Source organism: Anthonomus grandis, chromosome 15 (assembly GCF_022605725.1).
Source record: "Anthonomus grandis grandis chromosome 15, icAntGran1.3, whole genome shotgun sequence".
Classification (NCBI taxonomy): Eukaryota; Metazoa; Arthropoda; class Insecta; order Coleoptera; family Curculionidae; genus Anthonomus; species Anthonomus grandis.
In genome coordinates, this window is record NC_065560.1 from 15,228,877 (window position 1) to 15,255,296 (window position 26,420).

The 26,420-nt window shown below is 32.6% G+C and overlaps 1 protein-coding gene and 1 long non-coding RNA gene across 2 annotated transcripts; one reads left to right on the forward strand and one right to left on the reverse strand.

Moving 5' to 3' along the window:
• The first annotated feature begins 1,671 nt into the window (after positions 1–1,671).
• LOC126745083 (protein phosphatase 1 regulatory subunit 7-like) lies at positions 1,672–18,114 on the forward strand. The gene is made up of 5 exons (XM_050452775.1): positions 1,672–1,870; positions 16,830–17,118; positions 17,205–17,367; positions 17,427–17,735; positions 17,790–18,114. Exons 1-5 carry the CDS (start codon positions 1,822–1,824, stop codon positions 17,967–17,969), a joined length of 990 nt encoding a protein of 329 aa, XP_050308732.1. The 5' UTR covers positions 1,672–1,821; the 3' UTR covers positions 17,970–18,114.
• A 5,777-nt stretch (positions 18,115–23,891) lies between these two features.
• On the reverse strand, positions 23,892–25,901 carry LOC126745165 (uncharacterized). The gene is made up of 3 exons (XR_007663451.1): positions 24,683–25,901; positions 24,170–24,419; positions 23,892–24,121 (listed from the first exon to the last, which is right to left on the reverse strand). It is a non-coding gene; the product is annotated as an uncharacterized LOC126745165 (long non-coding RNA).
• Between the last annotated feature and the right edge of the window lie 519 nt (positions 25,902–26,420).

The following is a 26,420-nucleotide window of genomic DNA, read 5'->3' on the forward strand; positions in this document are numbered from 1 at the left end:
TTATCACATCCCTTTCTGATGCTATGCTCCTGCAAAAAGACCTCAATTTATTCTTTGATTGGTGCTGAATGTCCCTTAATATCAATAAGTGCCATAAGATTACTTTTTCTAAGCAAAGAAACCCTATTGCTTTTCTTTATAAAATAAATAATGTAGCAATTGGTGTCAAAACAGAGGTTTCTGACTTAGGAATATTTATTGACTCCAGGTTGTCTTTTAAAAGTCACATCAATCAGGTGACTAGTAGGGCAATGAAAATGCTGGGTTTTATCCAACGGTCTATAACTGATTTGTCTTTGTTTACTTTTAGATTACTTTATTGCTCTCTTGTTAGGCCCATCTAGGAGTATGGCTCAATTGTGTGGTCCCCGTCATATAACTGCTACATTGAGCAGATTGAAAAAACTCAAAATAAATTTTTAAGGGTGGCGGCTTTTAGATGTGGTTACAGGAGACAGGAGTATTACTATCAGTGGGTCCGGGATAACCTGAACTTACCCACATTAGAGTCACGAAGAACATTACTCGACTTATGTTTTATGCATAAGGTTCTAAATGCTACTATAGATTGTCCCGAGTTATTGTCTCTTTTTAAACTTAGGGTGCCTTCCAGATTGAATAGACAATAAGAAATATTTTCAGTCCCATTCCACCATACCAATTATGGCATTAATGAGCCAATTACACGAATGGCTCGAAGTGCTAATGGTCTGTCAGGACAGATAAACTTTTTTGACTCTAGGATAACATATTTTAAGGGGCATTTAAAGAATATTATTTCATAGGGGCTTTAATTAATTAACTCATCTACACTTTTCACTGATTTATAGATAGTTTTGTATCTGAATATATATGTTTGTATGGGTATGCTATGTAATACTTTTGTAAATGGATTCCGTAAATAAATAAATAAATATTTAAAATAAAAAAGTATTTGAATTCGTCCATCGTGCCCGATTACTTAATTACTTTTTACTAGCATAAGTATTAAAGTATCATTTTGTAATATCTTACTAAAACTTGATAACCTTCTATTATACTCAAAAAATATAACAAACGCCAAAGCAATTTTCAAAGCCCTAAATTTAATATAGGTATTCATATAAAATCTTAATATTTGTCTGCATATTCACTAACAACGAACAAGTATACAAGTAATGACTCTTTGTAACGCATACAAAGTATCTGATACTTAGATATAAAGTACCAGTATCTACTCGATACTTATAAAAGTAATCGTTGAACATCACTAATAAATTCGCATTATATCGATTAAATTAAATAACAACGAATTATATCAATAAGATGAAATAACAGACGACGCGGACTATCAATAGGTCGTTTGCAAACGACATATGCTGCGATCTCGATTTTGGTTGCTGGATATCGATGGGACGCTAGCTTCACACACATGCAAAAAATCGGGAAGAAAACACAAAGTTGCAAAATTGTATAAAGTAAGCAAATAAAAGAGAAACAAATGTACATTTTTAGCTGTTACAACACATTAAAAAAATATTCAGTGGATTAAAAAGTGTTCCTTTGAATTGTCAGTATGTGTTGGTATTTGCGGTAAGGTTAACGTTACAAATTATGGGTTTTGCCAAAAGCTCTCTAATAACTAGTAGTCCAAGCGCATGTTTTTATTTATGCCAAATGTCAAATGTCATTGGATAAGTATGTTTTTTATGGGATAATTGCTGCTTCTGATTGTTTATTTTTCTTGAAAATTGATATCAAGAAATTTTTAAATATTATCTATTACATTTAATTTATAAAATTTACTTCAGTAACATAAGGATTGCGTAATAAGCAGTAATAATGCCCCACTCAGATAAAGAGCAAGAAGAACTGGAAGGTGAAGAACAAGGTACATTTATTATAGTTTTATTATTCTAGAAATTTGTGATTACATATATGTTCCCAAAAACGATTGTTGGTAATTTTAAAAATCTACTTTACAAAATGTTGCTGAAATTAATGCTTCAATTTTTTGCTTTTTCTTAAATGCAAAAAGCAAGAAATAGGCAGCATCAAAGTCAGATATGTATTTATAGAAAAACTAATGAATAGTTTATTTTAAATTGTTTTAATATCATTAAGAAAAAATATACACTTTTACCAAAAACATCTGATAAAAGAAATATGATTTTTCAGTGTCATTTTATAGGAGCTAAAGATTGGGAAGAAGTGTCGGTTTACAAAACTGCAAAAGTCCCAAATTACAACAGTCTTAATCCTACCAATATTTAGTAGAATATTTGAAGCAGTCCTCAAAAAACAAATTTGTATCTACCTGAAAACCATAATTTATTCATTTCCAGACAATTTGGCTTTGGATTTCAAAGTCAAGGTCAAAAGTGCTTTATTTGTCCAAAATATATAAATTTTCATTGACAAAGCATACTTACATCTAAAAATGAAAAAGTATTAAATAGATAAACTCAAGTAGGAAAGCAAAATACTCAAATATAGAATGTTTAAAATATTGCAAAAAGAATGTTGTCAAAATTTGTACAGAAAGATTTGTCGGAGTGGAAGATCTATCTGTGATCCGATCAAGTTTAAGTTGGCTCTTAAAAATGCATAACAAGGCCATATGTATTTAAAAGATTCGAGAAATGCTCCCTACTAACACAATTTTTAATCAGAAAATTAATATTAACATCTTGTTCCAAAACAATCTTAGAAGAATAAGAAATATTAGACAAAACTTCATCCATGCTCTCAAAAAAATTATTCACTGAACCTAAAGCAGAACAATAGATACATAAATTATATTGGTTAAGCTGGTTAGAAAAACATATTGAGAATTCAAATGTCTTCTCTTCCCTTAAATGATAAAACCTGCTTATAGGCACTATAGGCCTAGTGTATGCAGCATTACTTTTTAATAAAATAAGGATCCCACCATAAATAAAGTTTTCCCTACAACTAATAGATACTAGCTTATATTCAGGAAGAAGAAAGCATTCACTAGGCTTAAGCCAATGTTCAGTAATTAAAATTAAATCTGGCAATCCTAAACTATCAAAAAATAAATACAAAGTATCACATTTATTTTTCAAACATTGAATATTCAATAGGAGATTTGAGGTAATACTTATATTATCATTAGGCTTATTGCTATTAGGAACCCTCCCTAAAGGATAACTAGGTATAAAGAATTTGTAGAAATATCCATATCCCTAGCTTCTATATCCTCAAGCGATATACAATCATTTTGGCTATTTACTGTCTCATTATTTATAAAGTGTTAATTAGTTTCACTCAAAATTTTATTATACTCTATTTCCTTTTTGGTGAGAGCACAGTGCCTCATTATTTATGCAGAAGTAGCATAAATATAGAATAAATAAGTCTTCCATTTTTCTACATGTAACAAAATGATAAACCAGGCTGTTTTTACCAATTTTAAGTGGACAAGTCCTGTATGGTCTCAAATACAATAGGTCGTAAAATTCGGAACAATGGTTTCAAGTACATTTTTATGACAAACGGGTTGCCAGTGTCGTCCCGACTATGGATATTAATTTTAATTTTTATGTTATAAATAATTATCTGTTATGAAAAATTTATAAATATGTTGGATTTTATCTATTATCTATTAGATAAAGATTTTTAGAAAAAGTATGGTTGGTAGGTATAACCTATATTTATTAAATTAACAAGAAACATTTCTTAAAAGCGGAAAAGCCTCATTATAAAACTATGGCAAATAAAATGAAACATAAAAATTTGATTAATACCGCAATTTGATTATTTTTTAAATGTTTAAAAAAATTGTAAAATTTCATTTTTTTAATACCAACCAATAAAAAATGCAACTCTCCAAACATATCTTGTCATTTATAAGAAAGGTACATAAATATAAGGATCTTTTAATTTATTAACCATATTTACATATATTACAATAAAAATATTTACGAAATATACAAAAAAAAATCAATTTATAAATCACACATTTCACTACTATCATCGCTTTCATCCGAATCAGACATTCTCACTGTTATAACTAAGAGTTTGACAGTTTCTTCTAGAAGATTATCGAGGGTCTACGTCTTTTCTTCTTCTTTTATAGCATGATTCACATCATTGGTCCAGTTTTCTTGGGTAACGTAATTATCCACTGCTGCTTTCAGAAGTTCTCTCTTATCTTTCAATTTAAAGGTACAATTATTTCTAGCCACAAATCCTTTTACTTGAGCCCAAATTAACTCTACAGGATTTAATTCATAATGGTAAGGTGGCAAACGAAGTACAGTTATATTGTGTTGTTTTGCCTTTTCGTCAACAACATGTCTTTTATACTTTGATTTATTTTCTGTAACTATTGTCTTTTTCGGTAAGCCAGTTTTTTATTTCCCCTTTTCGCCAGCAGGATAATGGTAATTTTTCTATTAATCTTGAATGGTAGCTGGCATTGTCCATAACAATAATTGAATTTTCGGGAATTGACTTGATCATTTCGGAAAAATAATCCAAAAACATCAGCGTTCATTTTTTCGTGGTAATCCTTAGTTGACTTCGAGTCGAATTCAAACAGACCGCCATTTAAAAATCCTTTATAGCCCCCAATATGTGTAATTATTAATCTGTGGCCCTTACCAGAAGGCGACTTCAAGCCAGTCGACAAACCTTCTAAAAAAGCCTGACAGGAGCTTCCAACATTTTTATCCTGCCAGCACTTGCTCACGGTGTGTCCTTCGTTAAGCCAGGTTTCATCCAAATAATTAATGTTTCTTTCTTCCTTTCAATACTCCTTAATTTGCCTTAAATACTTTCTTCTCCAACAGACTATTTTTTCTTTATCTATTAAAATAGATTTTCTATTTTGCTTTTGCCAAGAAAATTTTCTATAATTTTTTTCTTCCCATTTCTGGTACATTTTTGTCTTCTTTTATAAGTGTCAAAATTTTGTCGATAGTTGGGATTTTATTCTTAAAATAAAATGAATGTACTGTCCTCCTGATGATATGCTTTGCTGTCTCATCAACTGCTATCGGCTTCCTACCGGCAGTTTTTTTTACACTCTTCTTAGGCAAGTCACGATTTTCACTTTTTCTGTTACTAAGAAGTCTGTAAATTGTTGCTTTACATATGCCTGTCATATTGGCACACGTAGAAACTAGATTTCTAACAGTACTTAGAGGCATTTGATGCACAAGTGCATCATGTACGTTTAGTACTATAGTCCTTGCTTTAAAATCCTTACACACTACGGGGCTAAACTTTGACATTCTTACAACAAATGCGCAACAATACTGAAAAATTAAGTTTTTAGGATATATCTATATTAGAAAGAAAGAAAGAAAGAAAATGTGCTATATTACGTAAGAATAATCTTGTGTACAAGCATCCTACAAGCTAAAAAAACAAAACACAAATACAATTTCAAAAATTGACAAAACAATGAACAAAATTAAACACAAGAAGACAAAACTTTTTGAACATACTTAAATTAAAGATAACTAAATAAAACAATCAATTACTAAATAAAGGTAAACTTGTTGACAAAACTAGAGAAGAAAAAAGGAAAAAAAGAAAACTTTCCAACATGTCCAAGGTTAAAACCTATCATTAAAAAAGTCATCCAGGTTATAATATGACTTAGCCAATAAAAGCGACTTTAATTCTCTTTTAAATTTCTTAACATCCGATATATGTCTAACACACAAAGGAACATGATTGTAAATTTTTTTACTTAAGTAAATTAATGAGTTTTTGGTAAGGGAAGACGTAGGAATAGGTAGGGGAACATCATTTACACGACGAGTCAAATGGCCAGTGTCAGAGGGTAGTTTGGGAATTTTGTGAATAAGAGCAGCTGTTTCTAAGATAAAGAGTGAAAAAAGAGTTAGGATTTTTTCAGAAATGAAGAGGGGTTTGCAAGAATATCTTAACTTAGCAGAACACAGGTATCTAACTGCTTTTTTTTGAATAACAAAGATAATGTTAAGTAGCCCCTTATTGGTTAAACCCCAAAAAGGCAAGCCATACCGAATATGAGATTCAATAAGTGAAAACTACACTGAACGTGCAACCACCCCTCCCAGCTCTTGTTTTGCCATTCTTACTGCGAAACATCCAGAAGATAATTTCCCAGCTAAATGTAAAATATGATCTTCAAACCGAAGGCGACCATCAATGGTAATTCCTAGGAACTTGCAGCACTCTTTATTCTGCAAGAGGGAACGCCGCATTTTAGGGATCTAGAAGCAGACAAACGCCCAGACACTGTAACCTTCTGAGTACGATTTGATAGATAGGACTCAAGCCATCGCAACGCTACGCCTCTAAAACCATATTTATCGAGCTTAGATAACAGTATTCCATGATCCACACAGTTAAATGCCTTGGATAGATCACATAACACTGCCGCCGATGACTCTCCAGAATTCAAGGACACATAGACGCTCTCCAAAAAGCTAAAAACAGCATCATGAGTCCCTTTACCGGCTTGAAATCCAAACTGATTTGCAGACAAAATGCCATTATGATGTAAAAAGGACAAAATTCTGCTTTTTGCAAGTTTTTCAACTATCTTAGAGAGGGTAGACAAAATAGAAATGGGATGGAAATTACAAGGCTGATCCAAATCTCCACCCTTATGAAGAGGGATAACCACTGCCTCTTTTAAACATGAAGGAAAAATGCCATTATGTAAAGAATTGTGTATGGCAGAAACTAAAGCATTTAAGGCTGAATCAGGCAAAAAGAGTAACAACCTCGAAGATATCCCATCAGCTCCAGATGATTTATGGTTTTTTAAGCGTTTGATTTCATTTTTTACTTCGGTAAGTTCGACAGGATGAAAGAAAAATGAATGCTCAACCGACACTTGTTGAAGATAGTGTAAGGGATCAATGTTACTACGAATGCCCTTGAGCAAGATATTAGGTATATCACAATAATAGTCGTTTAAAATGTCAGGTCTTAACTCCGGTTCCGATACTTTTCTATGGCAATGTCTAAAATCATTAATAATCGACCAACACTCTCTTTGCCTATTTGATGACATATTTAAGTGATCCCTATAGTAATTAGATTTTGCTGCTTTAATTGTCTTTCTGTACAGACTACGGTATTTCTGATGATATCATAAAATATAACTACCTGTTTGCATTTAAGATTGCACAATTTAGGTACCTATATTTTTTTTCCACCCTGTAGATGCCACCGAGGTCCTTGAAACAATTCAGTGCTTGAAGAATCATAGGTCTTCGGGTTCCGATGGTATCTCTTCACGTCTGTTGTTACTTCTGCCTGCGAGCGCTTTGGGTGCTTTGGTTTGGGCAGTCAATCAGTCATTTCTTCAGGGCGAGTTTCCATCCTGTTTAAAGGAAGCTATGATTATCCCTCTTCATAAGGGTGGTAGCTTGGACCGACCCTCTAACTTCCGTCCCATATCAATTTTGTCTACCCTCTCCAAGGTTCTTGAGCGGCTTGCAAAAAAGAGAATTGTCTCTTTTTTGACCAAATACAATGTGCTGTCCCCTAATCAGTATGGATTTCAGTCATCTAGGGGCACGCAGGATGCCATTTTCAGATTCTTGGAGAATGTGTATCTATCTATGAACTCCAAGGAGGCTGCAGCAGCGGTGTTCTGTGATCTGTCCAAGGCCTTTGATTGTGTGGATCATGGAATACTGCTGTCAAAGCTTGATTTTTATGGATTTAGGGGAGTGGCTTTGGGGTGGTTGAAGTCATACCTGTCTGACCGCACACAGAGGGTGGTTGCATCTGGATTTTCGTCAGGGATAGCACATCTTAAATGTGGTGTACCTCAAGGGTCAGTGTTGGGTCCTATTTTGTTTTTATTATACGTTAATGACTTAAGCTCTCTATCACTGCATGGACTAATGGTTCAGTTTGCCGATGATACTACAATTCTGTGGCATAACAAAGATCAAAAAGTAGTCAGATCTCTCATAGTAGAGGACCTTCACAAAATTAAAGAGTGGTGCATCTGCAATCAGCTTGTATTCAATGTTGATAAGACTTTTGTTCTGGGCTTTAAGTGTAATGTAGAGGGTTTTTTGTTTGATGAACAGAGCCCACTACATGGTAGGGATTATTGTCGATTTCTCGGCCTCTTCATTGATGAGAGTTTAAGGTTTGACAACCACGTTTTGGGCCTCGCTGCTAAACTTTCTTCTGGTTGTTTTGCAGTCAGGGTTGCCAGGCATGAGCTGGGGGGGTTGTTTGCTCGTTCAGTTTATTTCGCCTTAATAGACTCTCATATCCGTTATGGGTTGCCATTTTGGGGATTGTGCTCCAAGGGACTCCTTAACATGATTTTTACTATTCAGAAAAAAACATTAAGGTATCTGTGTGGTGTTGGTCTGAGAGTCTCTTGTAAACCTCTTTTTGTAGCTGAAAGAATTTTAACAGTTTTCTCACTCTTTATATTGGAAACTGCAACACTCATACATAAGTCCGTAAGTCCACCATCCTGTACCAGTCATAATACTCGTCAAGTGGGCAACTTATCTCTTCCAATCCCCACCTCCTCACTTACGAGAAACTCTCTTATATTTATTAGTCGTAAAATATTTAATCATGTTCCTTTTTCGATTAGGACTGTTACAGACCTTAAAAAGTTTAGGAGAGAACTAAAGAAATTAATCTTACCAAAAGCTTACTACAGCATTGAAGAGTATTTTAACGATTCATTTTAATATTTAAAATTATTTGGTTTTGTCTTGTTTATATAAAATATGCTTCTATGTACAATCAAAATCGATTCTGTATTCTGTTTTTGTCCTGTATAACCAAATAAATACTTGTATTATAAATTCTAGGATTAGGAAGCTTTTAGCATAAGTTTGTAAACTTGGCAAATAAAGTATATTTTGACTTTGACTTTGACTATAATACTTATACCTCCATATTTACCTACCTAGACAATATCTACTTATAAGGGTTAAAAAGAACTTGTTCATTAGGTACTTAAGTAATTCAAAGAATTTATGGATAAAATTGACCTATTTCTTGCACTATTAAATAAACCCAACAAATGAAAACATTCAGATCTTAATGTACTTGAAGAGTGGGACGCCAATGGTTTACGACCGTTTTATGGCTATCGACCCTTTCGTGTGCTCCTACGGATTGAGAAATGGACTATAGAATTATTACTGGCCAACTCTTGTCTTACATTACTATCTATATTACATTTTTTATTTAAAATTGGCACATGCACAAGATGTTAAAATGAGACTTAAAACATGGTGTTATCACATGTCTAAATAACAGTTTGGGAATAGACCAATTAATCAATCTATATCTCCCTTTAACATAAACATTATCAATAATTCTAACAAATGCATCTAGATTTCCATGTACAAATTTGATATAAAATAATTTGCTTTTTTCAGCTAAAACATATTACTATATTGAAAAAAAAAATACACTAATAAATTAATTATATTATATATAATAATTATGTACTGACAGAAAACACTTTTCTTAAAATTTCTAACACTTAAACATAAATACACTACACCACCAATAAGAAATTTTTTGACATTTCTTCAGGAGTGCTTTGTAACCAACACATTTGCTTGGAGGTTATTTTGTAATCTTCACAAACTACTAATATATAAAACTATGGTCTTATGAGTTTATTGTTGGTTTAAACCTGATAAAATCTTATCTTCCTAACAGGAAGCAGTAAGAATCATATAAAGGGAAATACTCAAAAAAGGCTTTAAGTCCATAGGGGGTCAGGAACATCCAGGGATCAGTATTGGGTTGAGTTACTACTCACATTATTTAATAGAAAATGTATATATAAGGTGTTTTCAAAGAGGTGTTCAAATCATTTATTTAGTTGATATATCAAGAATCATCTATATAAAAGTTGCATAATAAAACAGATAGTAAACCATTAAAAATTTGAAAAAATAAGAATGTGAATGAACAAATTTTTTGATATTCTTGGCAAATGCAATGTGAATTTTTACCATTTTTTGTGTACTGCTCTTATGTATAACTTCCTGATCAATAATATTGAGAGCATTCAGCACAAGTTTATGAACTATCTCTGGTTTAGAGAGGCAGGTGTCTGTCCAGCAAAAGGTTTGGCTAATCAATTAAACTCAAATAAATTGAGAATCGAGTGTCAGTGCTAATCCATTTGGAATATCTGTTACTGATGTTTTGAGGGTATAAGTATGCTGCCTAATAAGCTCTCTACTGGGCCAGACAGTATTCCTAATTTTTTTCTAAAAAAGCGTTTAATTGTTCCTTAAAAGCTTCCAAGTTCCCAGCTGTTTAAAGAAAGCTACATTGTTCCTGTATTCTAAAATGGCCAACGAGAAAACATAGAAAACTATCTACTATTAAAAACTATTTGCTATCAATCTGATATAATTAGTCAATTGGAAAACTGTAAACAGATCAATACCTTATACAATATTAAAATACAAATATACTGTATACAAATTTCTCCAAGGAATTTACTTATTTATTTGGTTATTTGTTGCTACATATACAATAACATAAGATAGCAGGAGAAGGAATCTGGTAATCTTAAGTAACTTATTTAAAAGAGCAAAAACTATATAAAAGAAAAACCTAATTACACACATATAAAATGTAGAAACTATAATAACCTCAAAAGTACTAACAAACCTTATAAAAAAAGTACTAGGCAGGAGTAACTTTCAGCATGTTCCTAAATTTATTTATCATAGATCAATAAAACATCATGTATCAATAAAACCATAAACAGTATTAAAAGTAATGCTATTGGGGTAAATGAGCTCTCTATAAAAATATGAAAAGCTTCCATTCCTATTTGCCTAAAACCTCTAGTGAACATTATTAATAATTCTTTATCTTCTGGGTGTGTCTCTGACATGGAAAAAAAGCCCTTGTTACTACAGTAACTAAAAGTGAACAATCCAACCAATATTAATGAACTAAGACCAATTAGTATTTTGCCAACTTTATCTAAACTAATTGAAAAAATTGTAAAAGGTCAATTGCTGGATTATTTATGAAGCAGAAATATTATCCCAAAATTTCAGTCTGTCTTTAGACCAAATTATAGCTGTATGACAGCTCTTCTAAAAGTAACAACAGATATTGCTCTACCTCTGGATAATGGACAATGTTGTCCCTCTGTTTTGATAGATATGACAAAAGCCTTTGATACTCTCAATATAGAACTTTTAATGGCAAAACTAAGGCATTTCAATATTCAGGCAAATGGGTGGTTTAAAAGCTACCATCAAAACAGGCAACAGGCAGTAAAACTGACTAATGACGAGGGTGTGATAACTTTTGGGTGAAAAAATGTAACTCAGGGAGTCCCGCAAAGGTCGGTGTTGGGACCACTTCTCTTTATAACATTTGTAGCTGACTTAATTCATAAAATAATTTACTGCAGGTATTAGAAGAATGCAGATGATTTGTAAATTTATCTGCCATCATTGGTTAGTTGCCTACCTGAAGCCTTGGATTTAATTAATGCTGACTTACAGAGGATCTCTGATTGGGCTGACAAAAACTCAGCTTTTATTAATTCGGGTAAAACATAGGCAATCCTGTTCCCAAGAAATGAAAGTACTTTGAATAATGGAGCACCAAGTTTATTTGTAACATAAATTTACAGTCATTATATGAATTTAAGGATATTTTGCCTATTTTGCCAGTACAAAAAAATCCTTATAGAGAGTTTAGTGCTTAGTATTGCTGGATACTTAAATATTGTTTATAGTATTCTTTTAACCGAAGAAAATAAATATAAAATCCAAAAAATTCAAAATTCCTGTGTAAGATTTACTAGAAATTTGCCTTGGAGGGTTCATGTTAGCGAGCATGTTAAGAAGATCTCTTATGGCCCAAAGAAGATTTTTGGGTACCTATAAGCTGCACATAAATTACTTAATTTTCATGAACCAGAATATCTGTCAGAATTCCTTATTCAAAGGAGAGATACACAAAATGTAAATATTCGCTATAAAAGCACACTGGCAATCCTCCAGCATAAGACTGAATTTCTGAAAAGTTCTTTCATATATTCTGCTTGTATTTACAATGGCCTACATGCAGAAATTAAAGATTTAGGCATGGCCTCTTTTAAGTCTAAATTAAAAAAATGTTGGATGGAGACTGCTGATATTTTAATATGGCTATAACTTTGATTCTGGTTCTCTGAATTATTTTTGTTTAAATTTTTATTTTTAAGAAAATTGTACTGTCCTTTTATTATTTATTGGGGTGGTTATTAAAACACGTCTAGCGGTACTTTCCACCTTTGTATGTACACTACCGCTTAAAAGTATTTGTCCATATATGACTGTTTTAAAGTTATAACTAAAAATAACAAACCCATCAGTTATTCTTCTAAAACGGTTTATTTATAACAAAATGAATATAAACAATACATTTTTTAATTAATTAAATTTAAGAAAATCAAATTTTAGATTCATCTATACATACCATACCATAACTTTCAGAAGTTGTTGCCTTTGTAATTGACCTAAATATTGCTTGCACAATTTCGACGTGTGCTTGGGGTCATTGCCATGTCGAAAGATGAAGTTTTCCCCAATTATTCGAGTACATTCGAGTAGGATTATAAAGTCACCGTTTTACTGTCGAAACACTGACCGCTTTTTTACGCTCCTTGTTGATTTTTGCTGTGATTTCAGGGGCGGTAAGGCGTCTTTTGCGTTTGCTTGTAATTATAATATTTAAATCCTCCTTTGAACTTGTTGCCTTTGGCCTTCCCGATCGAGGTTTGTTGCTAATAATCCCTTCCCTGGTGAATTTCCTAACATTATAATCGACAGTCCGCCTTGGAATTCCCAAATCCGTCGAAATTTGACGGTTAGTATTTCCAGCCTTATGAAGTCCAATGATAATACCTTTTGTTTCTACCGATAACTCTTAAAGAATGTTGAAAAACCAGCAAAGAAACGGTGACAATCGTCAATAAGTAAGCGAAATTATTTACCAATGTTACACAAAATCAATTCTTGAAGACTAAACACCTTTAAATGTTTCAAATTTCATCGGAAACGAGCTGTTAACAGATTAGTTTTTTAGAAGAAGTGCATATTTTCACTACATTATTTGTTATTTGCAAGACTATTTTTAAATACTCAGTGTTTTTCAACAAACCATAGTTGATAGGTATGCTGTTTAAGCATATATGCAATTTACAAAAGAGATACAATCTAAATATAGGTATAAAGATAAGATTTTTGTATCTAATTTAAAATATTAAAAAGAATACATGGTGGGCAGATACTTTTGAGCGGTAGTGTATATAGAATAGATGTAATTTATTTGTTGCACACAAAAAAGATTATTTTTTTTTTATTTTGAATATATAAACTCCGGGCAATGTTAAAATATTATATTTTTTAAAGATTTCACGGCAGCTCTCATATTTCAAACCAAAAATAAGTCTCATAAATCTTTTTTGGAATACAAATACCCTTTGTGTCTCTGATCTATTACCCCAGCAACATGAGAGGTCAAGAGAGGGTATACTATTTGCTCTTTTGATTACAAAAGATTAAGTTAAAAAGTTTCAAATTAAAATAGTTAAGAGCTAAGTAAAATAAAAAGTAAAAGACACACCACTTAACACTAACTACACCAACAAACACAGACTTATCAGGTATAAGTAGGTATATATTTACAAAAAAAACCTGCTAGCAATACAGACAGTTAAAACCAAACAGATTAAGCTTATATGAGTTATGTTACCCACTGAATAAAAAGGGTGCTGAACAAAAAACCTCCTTGATACTGGCTTAAACTCCCTGTACCCCTCTATCTTCTTAATTTCATCGGGTAATGTATTGTATATTTTGACACACATATAATAGAGACTCATTTCATACATGGTTGTCTTATGTCTAGGCACTGCAAAATCGAATCTACGTCTTGTCTTATTACTGTTAATATTTTCATCACAATTTTCTTGAAAGAGATGTTCATGTTTGGAGGCAAAACATACAACACAAGCATGCTTTGTACCAGTAAAGAGAGTATATTGTCATAATTCGTAATTTTTTAAACAAAGGAGCACAATGCTCTCAAAAAGTTCTGAAAAAAAATCTTTTTTGAATAACAAATATTCTTTTTATTGACTCTGCATGAGATCCCCAAAACATTATGTCATAGGCTATACGTGAACATACACATGCACAATAAAAGTGAATTATTGATTCCCTACTGACAATGTTTTTTAAGTTGTAAATAGCGAAGTTTGCCGACTTTATCTTTTTACATATTTCATCAACATGGCTTTGCCAATCTAAATTTTTGTGTAAAGTTAGACCCAAAAACTTAGTTTCGTCCGATTCGTTTACAATAATTCCATCGATGTTTAGGGGCATATCATTATCAATTATTTTCAAAGTTTGCCTTTTGTTTTGAAAATGAATGAATTTTGTTTTGCTTGAATTAATGACTAACTGATTTTGTTCACACTACTTTTGCATCTGTAAGGATGTAGAGTTTGCAAGATCTAAGGCTATTTGACAGTTCTTGTGGGATATTACGCATGATTTATCATCGGCAAACTGGGCTAGTACTGTATATGGTCCGCCAATGTCATCATTTAAGCTGTTGCAAAATGCAATAAATAAAAGTGGGGATAAAAGTGAGCTCTGAGGAGCACCGGTATCTACGTCTATAAAACGCGATTGTAATGTATAATTAACAATACCGTTCTTGTCACCCTTAATCTCAACTGACTGAGGCCTGTGAATCAGAAATGACTTGATCCAATTAATTTCTTTGCCCTATCGTCTGCGTACATGAACAATTTAACATCACCAAAGAATTCTAAGAGATTGTTAACATATAATAGGAAAAGCAATGGCCATTAAGTGCCACCCTGTGGAGTACCAAGTTCACTGTTATACTGACTTGAGAAATCAGCACCCACTTTTATAACTAAGGATCTGTCGGTCATATATGATATAACCCAATTCAATACACTACGTTGCACACCTGTCCTCTGTAATTTATGCCTAATTAAAATCGGATTAATCGTTTCAAAAGCTCGAGGTAGGTCAAACAGAAAAGCCACTACATTCAATCTTTTATCAGTATTATATCAGTGTCCCAGGCATATTGACTTGAATTCAAGAGAAGAGGTCTCAATAGACATATTTTTTCAAAAACCATGCTGTGAAGAATGTAGAATATTATATTCATCAAGAAACCGTACTAATCGATCAAAAATAAGCTCTCAAATATTTTGGAGAAGGTACTTAAAACACAAATAGACCTATTAGGATCCCCTTTTTAAACACCGAAATAACTTTCGAACACTTCAACTTTGTGAGGAATACTCCCTCTGCCACCGAATTGCTTATTAATAACCCCGAGTATGGCGAAATTAAATCACAACACTGTTCTAAAATTTTTGTTGGGACCTCGTCAAGTCCTTTGTAATTGTAATTTTTGTAATTTATTTCTTAAACCTTTTACAACCAAAGAGACAACCTGTAATGCCGAGACCGGCCAGCCTTTGCTGTCTAGGTAGTTTTTGAGCATTTGACGATCTGTTTGATGACGTTCACCAGACCACCGTATACTATCTGATTAAAGGTCTGATTAAAGTAGTATAAAGTGCTTTAATTTCAAAACGATCCACCCTTAATAACTTTCTTAAAAAAAAATATATAATGTTTAAATTAATAGGATTTTTTTTAAATAGTTTTCAATAATGAAAAGTAACTTTTGGTGATTTTTGGTATATTAACTTCTTTTAACGAGTTCTGTACGGTGTTAAAATAAATGACTTAGCTTTGAAAAAACCCTATATAATGAATAATAAAGTACCTAATCTAAAATATTTGAAGTGCCTAGTTGCAGCTGTACGTACCTTTACAGACATTTTATAATATTTACATCACAAGTGCACACCTATTTAGTTTTTTATGAGTGTAACCTAATAAAATGAAAACAATATTCTTATGAAAAATATTTTTTCTACTTCCGTGCGTAAAATACTCACTTTACACAAAACTTTTCGTTTCCTTCCGTAGTAGAAAAATTTTTGTATCTTACACGTGTGTAAAATCGTCTTTTTTTTGGTTAACTAACATTTTACACACTTTGTTCAATTATAGTGTTAATCATTGATCTCATCATCGATCCTTTTCCTGATTCCTGTCACCACGTATATTTCCTTCTTTCTCAGAAACTTAAACTCTTATGAAACTAGTCACAAAACCCTTCACCAATTTATTAAGAAATCTTTCCTGACATTTCTTTTGAAAAAGAAAAACAAGATGAATGAAGCTTAGTTTTGATCTTTTCATCCCTATAATAGTATCGTTTTTGTGCTTATTGTTTTATCGACCCATGAGAGCTTTACTGCTATAAAACTGACATTTGAACAACCTATTTTTTACTATGTTATGTTTATGTTTTAGTGTCTTTAGGATTTTGTTGAAAATTAAGGAGTGAATACAAGCTATTTATTCAATAATCTTATCCTACTTACATTCACAACAATCTAAGTATCTTATAAATAGGAAAATTTATCTTGTGCTCACTTTCAGTGTTGGCACTAAGGCTGACCTGTTAGAGGTTGATGGCGCCCTGCCAATAAAAAATTATTTATTCAAATACACTAGTTTGAAATGTTGGATTGCTGCGACGTTTTTGGGTCTTCGGTTATTTTTTTGCCAATAAAGTATGGCATATAATGGCATGGACATACCCAATTTTGTTGTTGGCTAATGGTCCAGTTTTCTTAAAAACTTCTTTTGAATTAACCTGTATAAACTTACGATAAATGTAATAAATTTTGTCAATATTATTAACATTGGGTAATTATTTAGAATCTCCAAATGTGGATGCTTCAAATCATAACCATGGTGGTGATGGCGAGCGAACCATAAATGACATAATAATAATTGATCCAGAAGCCCTGGAGTTGGATTTAAACCATGGTAGAATAGGCAAATTGCAAAACTTAGAACCACTGGTGCAAGTGGAACGGCTTTATTTAAGGTGGAATCTAATCACAAAAATTGAGAATTTAAGCACTTTGACCACCCTGAAGGAACTTGAGTTGTATGATAATCAGATTACCAAGATTGAGGGTTTGGAGAGCTTGGTGAATTTAGAGTAAGTTATGAACATTAAGATAATTCTTATGGTCCTATCATTTTTGTGTTAGTATAGGTTTTAAAGCAAAATATAATTTCTTTAAGGATTTTGGATCTTTCTTTCAATAGAATCAAAGAAATTGAGGGCTTAGAATCCCTAACAAACTTAGAGAAACTATTTCTCTCTTCAAATAAAATTAGTAAAATCCAGAATTTGGGTAATTTGAAAAAGTTGACCTTATTGGAGTTGGGAGACAACAAAATCAGAGTAATAATAACAAATAAAATCTCAAATAGTTCTCCTTACTAACATTTTAACTTTTGTAGGAAATTGAAAATTTAGATGATTTGGTGACACTCCAGTCATTGTTTTTGGGAAAAAACAAAATCACTGAAATAAAAAACTTGCACTCGTTGGTAAATTTAACCTGCTTGAGTCTCCAAAGCAATCGTTTGACAAAAATTGAAAATTTGGACAAACTCGTAGAGTTGTCTGAATTGTATCTTTCAGAAAATGCTATAACAAAAATTGAAAATTTGTCTGAGCTTAAAAAGCTTGAAACCTTGGATTTGGCTCAGAATCAAATTGGTGCCATAGAAAACACCGAGGCTTTAGAGAATTTACAGGAATTTTGGGTAAAAAAAATCAAAAACCTGCAATTAGTTTCTTTTCAAGGACTTTTTTTTTAGTTGAACGACAACAAAGTAAGTGATTGGAATTCCGTCAATAACCTCTCAGTCCACAAACAGCTAGTAACAGTTTACTTAGAGAGAAACCCCGTCGCTGAAGATCCAATGTATAGAAGGAAACTTAAAATGATTGCCCCCTCTTTAAAACAAATTGATGCCACTCTATGTCGTCAAGAATAGTAATTAAGCCTTAAATGTATTTTATTATTCAATAAGTGTTGATTCTTTTAGCATGAATATCTTTTAAGATCATTTTTTTAATGCATTTTATTATATTATTAATGTTGTTATAACATTCGTCGGTCAATATACTTAGTCTAAATAGTGTTTTCTTTTAATTCTCTTTTCTCTTTTTTTTGTATTAAGAAAAAAAGCTTAAAAAGCTTTTTCTTCGAATAATAAAGTATATTATGTAAATGTCAAGAAATCAAAGCTTCTAATTTCGGTAGTTTTATAGTACTTATAAAGGTATGTATATCAGCAATCTACTACGATACATAAAATATTATGAACCTGCTATGTAATCTACCAGTTGTGATGAAAAATCTCTTTCTTAATTAGCTTTAAAATAATGAAGCTATGAACATCTTTATCAGGGATCAAGTCGACTTTTAATTTTATCTACCACACACACACACATACAAGTACTTATTTTTTTATCCTTTTTTATTAAGTGATTAGAAACTTAAGATATAATTCTTGAATGTCATAAAATGGTTCCCAAAAAAAGTTACATAGCATAGAAATAAAATTTTCTGGAATTGATTTGGTTTTTTTTTAATCAAGATTTTCTATTTAACTTCATTGCGTCACGTGACATTTTCGGACAATGGAGGTGGGTATTCTGACATGGTGACGCCAGACACCCTCCCCCCTTTAAAGCGAATGCAAACATGTTTGAACAACTTAAATATTATTATGAAAATGTAAATACGTTAATTATTCTCCTAGTTTTTGTACTATTTTTTAGTATTCTGTAGTTAAAGTTGATTCGTAGGATTTCTTTAGGGTTCTACTTACTTTTTATCTATAGTGTCACCGAACACAAACTAGAATAGAAGGATCACTCTAAGCGCCGCCCAAAATGTTGCCTTTCTCACTCGCTTTCTGATGCTACTCTTTTTTGCTGCCCCGTGGCGACTGCGTTATACAGGGGCGTCTTCAATATTAGAACTATAATAGCGTTGTGCGGAAATTTTGTACTTTAAAAATGCCGGCGATATGTTGCGTAGATGGCTGCAGGAGTAAGGGGATATACATTTTTTTAAAAATAAAAATGGATTAGTTTACAGAAAAAAATACACGCTTTTCTTCAGTATTTCTTAAATATCTCGGAAAATTGAGATCCTACAAAAAAATTCAAAAAGTGTCAGCGATTTAGAGTACATATTTTTTTTAAATCGTGATTTTAATCTAAAAAAATGCAAAATTTTTGGTAATATTCTGTTATTAGTGGTGGTTTTTAATAGTGAAAGCTATCCGATTTATTATTAGTTGCATTGCAATCATTTGAATGATATAAATTTTAGCCACTTATACCGTCTAACCATACTTAAAACTGCATTTTTTTCGTCATTAAGGGTGGTTTTTAAGGGTTTAAGTTTCAAAATATTGATGTGTACTATAATCCCCAATGTAAAACTATATTTATTTTGCATATTTATATGAATTCTAGGTTGTAAAACACCTATTTTCGTTTTATTTGAATTTTAGTGGTTTGTTCTTTCATCCTCTATTTAAAAAGCAAATAATTAGGCATTTAATAAGTTTTTTTTATTTAACTGCCTTTTTATATTTCACTGTTACCGAGTTCCATATGCTGAGTGTTGTTATCACATTATTATTTAAATTTTATTAAATATTTAAAAAATGGGTATATTAACGAAGTTATTATTAATTAAGTGTATGTAATATTAGGTAGGTAGTTTCTTGGTCAGTTAAGAAAAGAGCATGAAAGGAACGTAAAGCTAAGATTTAATTGTGTACATTCTAATAAACTTAATTTTAAAGCTATCTACCAAGTGTTTTTCTTACAGTTATTTGTTCAAAAGAGATACTTAATAATATTCTTTTAATTTCATTTTAACAATAATACAAAGTGCCTTTAATTTCAAAAAATTCCATATATTACACGCTGCCCGCCGCGATGTATGAAAATATTCCTTATTAAAAATGTTTCAAACACCCCCCGTATCGTAAAGGATTGCGGTCGAAACTAAATAATGATTTACGACCGCGTAAAAAAAGTCGGCACTGTTTAGAAGTCCCTACTTCAAACGGCCGCAAGAGAGTGAACCTACTGTCTTGTTCTTTATACTGTGATAGTGTTTAGTTTTTAAGTAGTTCATCTTGTTCGAGAACCCCAATTCAGGTTATATTATTGTAAATCCCTGTAGTTCTAATTTTCTAGAATTTGTATATTTGCTTGCTTTGACTGTCAGTATTCTCCTAAAATTATTGGTCTCTTTCGGCAAAAACAATGAAGATAATTCTAAATATTTCGAAACTGTTCCATCGGGTTTTAAAAAGGACGCGCTTCGTGACAATTCATTCAGTTTTAATTGTTTAGTCAGTTTTTACCTTTACAATTAAACGAAAGTCAAGGCGAGTTAGGTTAGTGTTTTTGACATTGACAATAAAAGTGTGTTCCCGAATTTCGTTACAATTGGTGTCAGAAGTGGGATATTTGGAAGCTCATTTTAGTGGATGCCTTTAACAAGAAGTCAGGCCAAGATGGAGACCGAGAAATTGATGGAGCTGCTACTAAGGAAGTTTGACGAGCAAAAAGTAGAACAAGAAGAACGAGACCGTAAACAGAGGGAAGAGCGAGACAAGAAACAGGAAGATTTACTTAAGGCAATTAAATCCGACCTGAAGAAAGAAAATGAAAACCTGATTCGAACCATGAAAGATGACTTACTTAATTTAAAAGATAATCTTAAGAAGAAGCAGGAGGAACGAGACAGAAAACAAGAAGAACGAGTTCAACGTGTGAAGCAACAGTAGAAGAAGAATTGGGACAAGTACAAAAAAAGATCCAAGAACTAGAAATGAAAGTAAAACGCACTCCTCTTCATCCCGATCCTGGAATGCAAACAATGATGAAAGTAAAGCCACCAAAATTCGACGGCAAAGAAGCATGGAGTACCTATTTGAATCACATTGAGGCCGCTGCTAACGGAAATCGCTGGGATAACGAAGAAAGGCAATTAATCTTAAGCTAAGCCTTAGAGGAGAAGCTACAGAAATATTAAGAATGGCACCATTGATCTGAGGATCAGCTCAATTTCGACGTACTGGTGCGTACCTTAGAGATGAGATACGGTGAAGCCCATCTACAACAAGTGTACCAGGCTCAATTGAAATCTACAAGACAACAACCCGAGGATGGACTCCAACAGTTTGAGGCCGATGCTGCTCGAGTAAATCTGGCTTACCCTTCAGCCCCAACAGAGTTCCGAGAACAAATTGCTATAAATTGTTTTATTGACGGATTTCGAGATCTAGATACTAACCACGCTTTAAGGATGGCTCATCATAAAAGTATTTCAGAAGCTTTGGCCCATGGACTAGAGTATGAGGCAACTTTTCAAACAACTAGAAGGCACACACGAATAAGACAAATCAGAACTTCGGAAAGTGATCTCGAAGACCGTCTAAAGAAGATTGAATCATTATTAGCAAGGAAACCTAAAAGACCATTGCAATGCTGGAATTGCAACGAGGAGGGGCACCTTAAACGTCAATGCCCCAAGTATATATGCCCCCCACAATAGAATAAAACCAATCTTCGAAGATTCTTGTGTCAAACCATCCGGATTTCGACCGATCGTATCTAGAGTCTTTAGGTCCATGATGAGTCCAAGTATCATACAGGTGCGCACTCTTGTAAACTACGTAAGCAGGAAATATGGTCCCGTCAGCAGTCCCGGCCGCATTTTTACCGACCCTATACATATTCAGCACGCTCAGTTTTCCGAAGATATGCGATGAATCTTTTTACCGATCCTAGCTGATTTCAGCAGTTCGCGCTCAATATGTATAGGGTAGTAACCAAATCTCTCGCGCATTCGATAATAATATGCTTCTGCATATACTTTTTTGCAGATGATTCTTGCTTAATTTTATTTGATTTTTCTCCCACATAAACCATTTTCATTTTGGCATTTAAAAAAACACTTTCTATAGCCTGCCGCTGTTTATAAGAAATATTAATAAAAAGCACTAAAAAAGATATGCCAGAAAAATAATATAATAAAAAGAAACTAAGTGCGTATTTTGTGTAGTGGACTTTACACCTTCCAGTTTTCTGTTGACTTTCTTCAAAAGAGGCAGCAAGGAATAATCGTTTTGTTTTGTTAAGTGAATTAAAAAAGTTAAGTTTGTCGCAAAGCGACTTATTTCCTCTTCGTATGCTGTTTCTTGATTAAAACTTTCTTCATGTAGGTCTGATAGATCATGGTGTACATATTCATTATTCGAAGTATTTTTATTACCAGAGAAAGATGCATTAATTTCGTATGCATCCACTGACTGTTGCATAGGAAAGAAAAAATTACCATTATTTTCAGCGGAGTCGCCCAATGCCATTTTAGCCAACAAAATTTTATCACTGGTATTTAGTTGAGGACAGATAGAAATATTTTTATAAATCTCTTGGACGGCACATAAGTTCTTACAGAATTTTCCTCCTTGACCTGCAAAACATTCGCACATTTGTAAATCTGACATCACTTTATACGCCTCTTTTTGTTCATCTTGAGAAGAACATACTTTAAAATTATTCTCTCCAGTTTGAACTACTTTCAAGGTACTAGCTTTTTTAACAAATTTTCCATATGCAATATCATTTTTGGTTTCTCTTCCATTAGCAAAATTAAGTAATCTTCTCATGTGATAGTTCTCCAATATAGTAGAAACAAAATCCACTAAAGCATATATGTTAAAAGCTTTACATCTCTCTAACACTATATCTTTAAATATTCTTATCGATGCTTGAACAGTATTATTAGTATTATGCCCCCTCGTAGTTAAAGTAGCCCTACTACATAAACACCATTCTTTTTTCTTTTCCATAGCTGCTCTACGTAGGTCATGAAATTATTATATTTTTTTGTAACAGCGTCATTTAGAAGAGCATTCATGGCTAAATCACATTTAATATCTGTGGAAGAATACAGAACTTTTTGAAATAGTTTCATGAGGTGTTGCCGATAATTTTTTTATATTTTATGATAGCTGCTCCATAGCCATCTCCATACTGCTTGGGTTATATGAAATATGCATAGAAGTAATTTACTTTCGGGAAATATTTTTCGTAATGCATTTCTTTCTGCTGCGCTGTCATCGGTCATAAATATTTGGGGATAATTTTTTCCGTTGAATCCTGCAGAACCAAGAAGCGTTTTTAAATTTTCCAGAGCTTTAGTATAATCTTCTTCTGTTTGCTTTCTATGCATAACACAACCTAGTGGAATTCCTCCAATTTTTGAAGAGCCAAACAGAAATGTTACAACAGTGTTGGCTTGATCACATGACCCGCTCGAATGGACAAATACTATCTCCTCTGAAAACGCCATGGAATGTGCCCTCCTCATGATGGGTGTGATAATAGAAACATTTAAATTTTCTTCATCTACTAATAACTCAACTCCTATTTTCAAAAATGATTCCTTTTTTTCCTTCAAAATTTTAAGTGCATGGAGTGAATCTCGACTGTCGAAACTATTAGTTCTAAAACAAAGAAGAAAATCTTAGCGGTTACTATTTTCTTAAAAATACATTTGTAAAAGAATGTAATTAAAAATGCATAAGTTTTGTCGATATTTTGAGATCCTTGTAAAATTATTTATAACATGTAAATTATTTGTAACTTTTAATTAATTTTACGAAAAAAAAAAACTCTGCGAATTGAATCAATACCTTCATACCGAAACATTATAATTCGTCACCCTCTTATCCGCTAGATAGAAAAAAACTTTAAAAGCAAAAGTTTCAGAGCTAGCAGTAAAGTTTTTATTTAAATAATTTTTGACTATACAAATTTTTTTAATGAAATACCCTATATATTATTTTATTTTTGAAAATTATGGACACTAAGTAAGTATTTTTTGATAAAAGTACCATAGACCTTATCTTCAATTGTTTTTGAGTTATTGACGGCTTCGAGTTTTCCACATATCCCCTTACCCACATGCCTGCCATAGTTGTGACTGCCATAAATTCATAGGCCTCAATTCTGCCAACTTTAAACTTTAAACCAGCAAATGCCATAAGAAAGCGCGTGGTGTCATTGATGACGTGCCACCAAAGTTTTATTGATTTCTCCATACCTATTAAATAAACGACAGTCCTTAGACCATTTTCTGAATGTTACTTACCTCCAATTATTGAATAATGTGTATATATATGTCTTTTTCTTGGATTGACTTGAGCATTTGCCAAAATTTTAACACGAGAAAAATTGTCTTCATTATCGCCCAATATTTTAAGTTCATGAAAACTGTGAGCAGCTGCTGGTGTCATACCCATATTAAAATATTCTATATAGGATTGCCTTGTACCTTCCGAAATTCTTAGAAAACCATATGCTTCGGCAACATCAATCACGTGGCTATGTTCAAAATGTATCTAAAAACAAAATATTGCCTTATTAATATTACCACAAAAATGAAACACGCTAAACCGTGAAATCGAATTACGTTATTTATAAAAGGGATAAAAAAAATGAACAATGAAATCTAAAATAAAACTTATTTTAATTGATTATTAAATGCCCTGTGCGTTTGTGCTAAATTATTGTTTATGCAAACCTTACTTTGTGATCTAACCCGTAACTTTTATCATTTCAATATTAGTAATGATATAAATAATTAAGATTTAATGATACTTACCTTTATGAGAACATTAGGATTTTCTTTTAGAAAAGGGTCATTTTTTATTGTGTTCTTGTTGACTTTCTTTATTAGCACCTTAACAAATGCCTTACAGTTTAGATTCCTTTGTCGGTTTTTTACACTTTTATCACCTTTATTTTTGCAGTTGTGTTGGCACTTATATTTTTTTCTAAAGAGGTGTCTTTTATTATCGGGAAATGATCTAAATACAATCCAGTTTGTCTTGGTGACCATAGAAAAGTTTGATATCCATTTCTTGACTTGGTTTGAGTAGTCTTCTGAAGCGAATTTTGTGTGGATATCGACTGTAAAACATTCACTTGATTTAAAATCCTTTGTTTCTATTTTGCAACTTGTATCAAATGCAAAAAACGTATTAATTTTACTCATTTTGAACCCACCGACTCGCTATGTGGTCCGCAAAAAAATCTATACTGATCAATATTTAGCATCGCGCTCTAATTCCGCTTATGATCGGTAGGCCGCGCGCCTCTATTGGACACTCGGGCATCTTCGGCACGTTGACGCGCTGAACGTGGCTAGGGTCGGTAAAAATGCGTCCCGGCCATCATAACAGAGACAGAAGCTTTACTATTATCAATGCAGCGCTCCGGATGTTTTGAACCCCGTTTAACTATGACTCGTTTTTTTTCCGGGGTCGTCTGTAAAGTTAGTCTCATCATAATTAAAGATATAACTTGGTTCTACCCCTTCCAAAGATTTTAATAATTCCGAAAAATAATCATTTGTTATCTTTTCAGATACTTCAGAACGAGATCTTTTGACATTTTCTGCATTTCTTTCTGTTAACTCCTTTCGATGTTCAAATAGAAATCTTTCCATCCATCTGCGACCAGGGATGTTATTTTTAAATCACTTTTCTTTGACTCCTTTTTTGTCCAAGTAATTTTGAACAAGAATTTTTATATCGTAAACGGTTGAAGGAAACCCCCAACTACCTGCCATTTTTATCCCATGAACCAATTGATTCTCCTCTGCATCGGACAGAACCTTCTGGCCTCCGTATTTGCGAGTGGATAGACTTCTTCTTTTACGTGATAAGGTCCCTAGTAAAATACCAAATTGCTTTAAGGCTGATCTTAGTGTTTGGCCTTGTTCCATTGCCTCCAATACTCTTCGCAGCGTATTATCACTGTAATCGTGATAAGTGCGAGAGCCTAGAACTCTTCTGGATTTTCGAGCCATATGTTTGCGTAATATCCCAGTAAATAAATCTGGAAAAAAAACATTTTTGTTACGGCAGTGTAAAGTGTACATAACTTGGAACACAAAAAACATAAAACTAAAGTCACGTACCCCTAGGAATTTATCTAAAAAAAAATTTCACCACACCACTGTCTACTTTATGGTTAAGCATGTTTTAGGTTACTTAGAAAAGACATTTACACATACATAACGACATATAGAACGTAATTATCATAAATAATATTTCTTTCACAATAAGAGTTTTTCACGTGTTTTTATTTGACAAAAAAATAATATTTTTTAAAGCGTCCCAAAAAATTTAAAACGACATTTACCTGCGTAACGCACCAAGTAGCACCTCGCTTGAATTATCAATTAACACTGTTAATTTAATAGTGTTAATCGGAGAAAATTACCCGTCGCATCACGTCGAGTATGCTCAAGGTCGTATTTGGGGAGGGAGAAATTGTTCCAAGTCACATCCCCCTTCCAAGTTTACGGTATATACATTGTTTTAAATGGAACACAC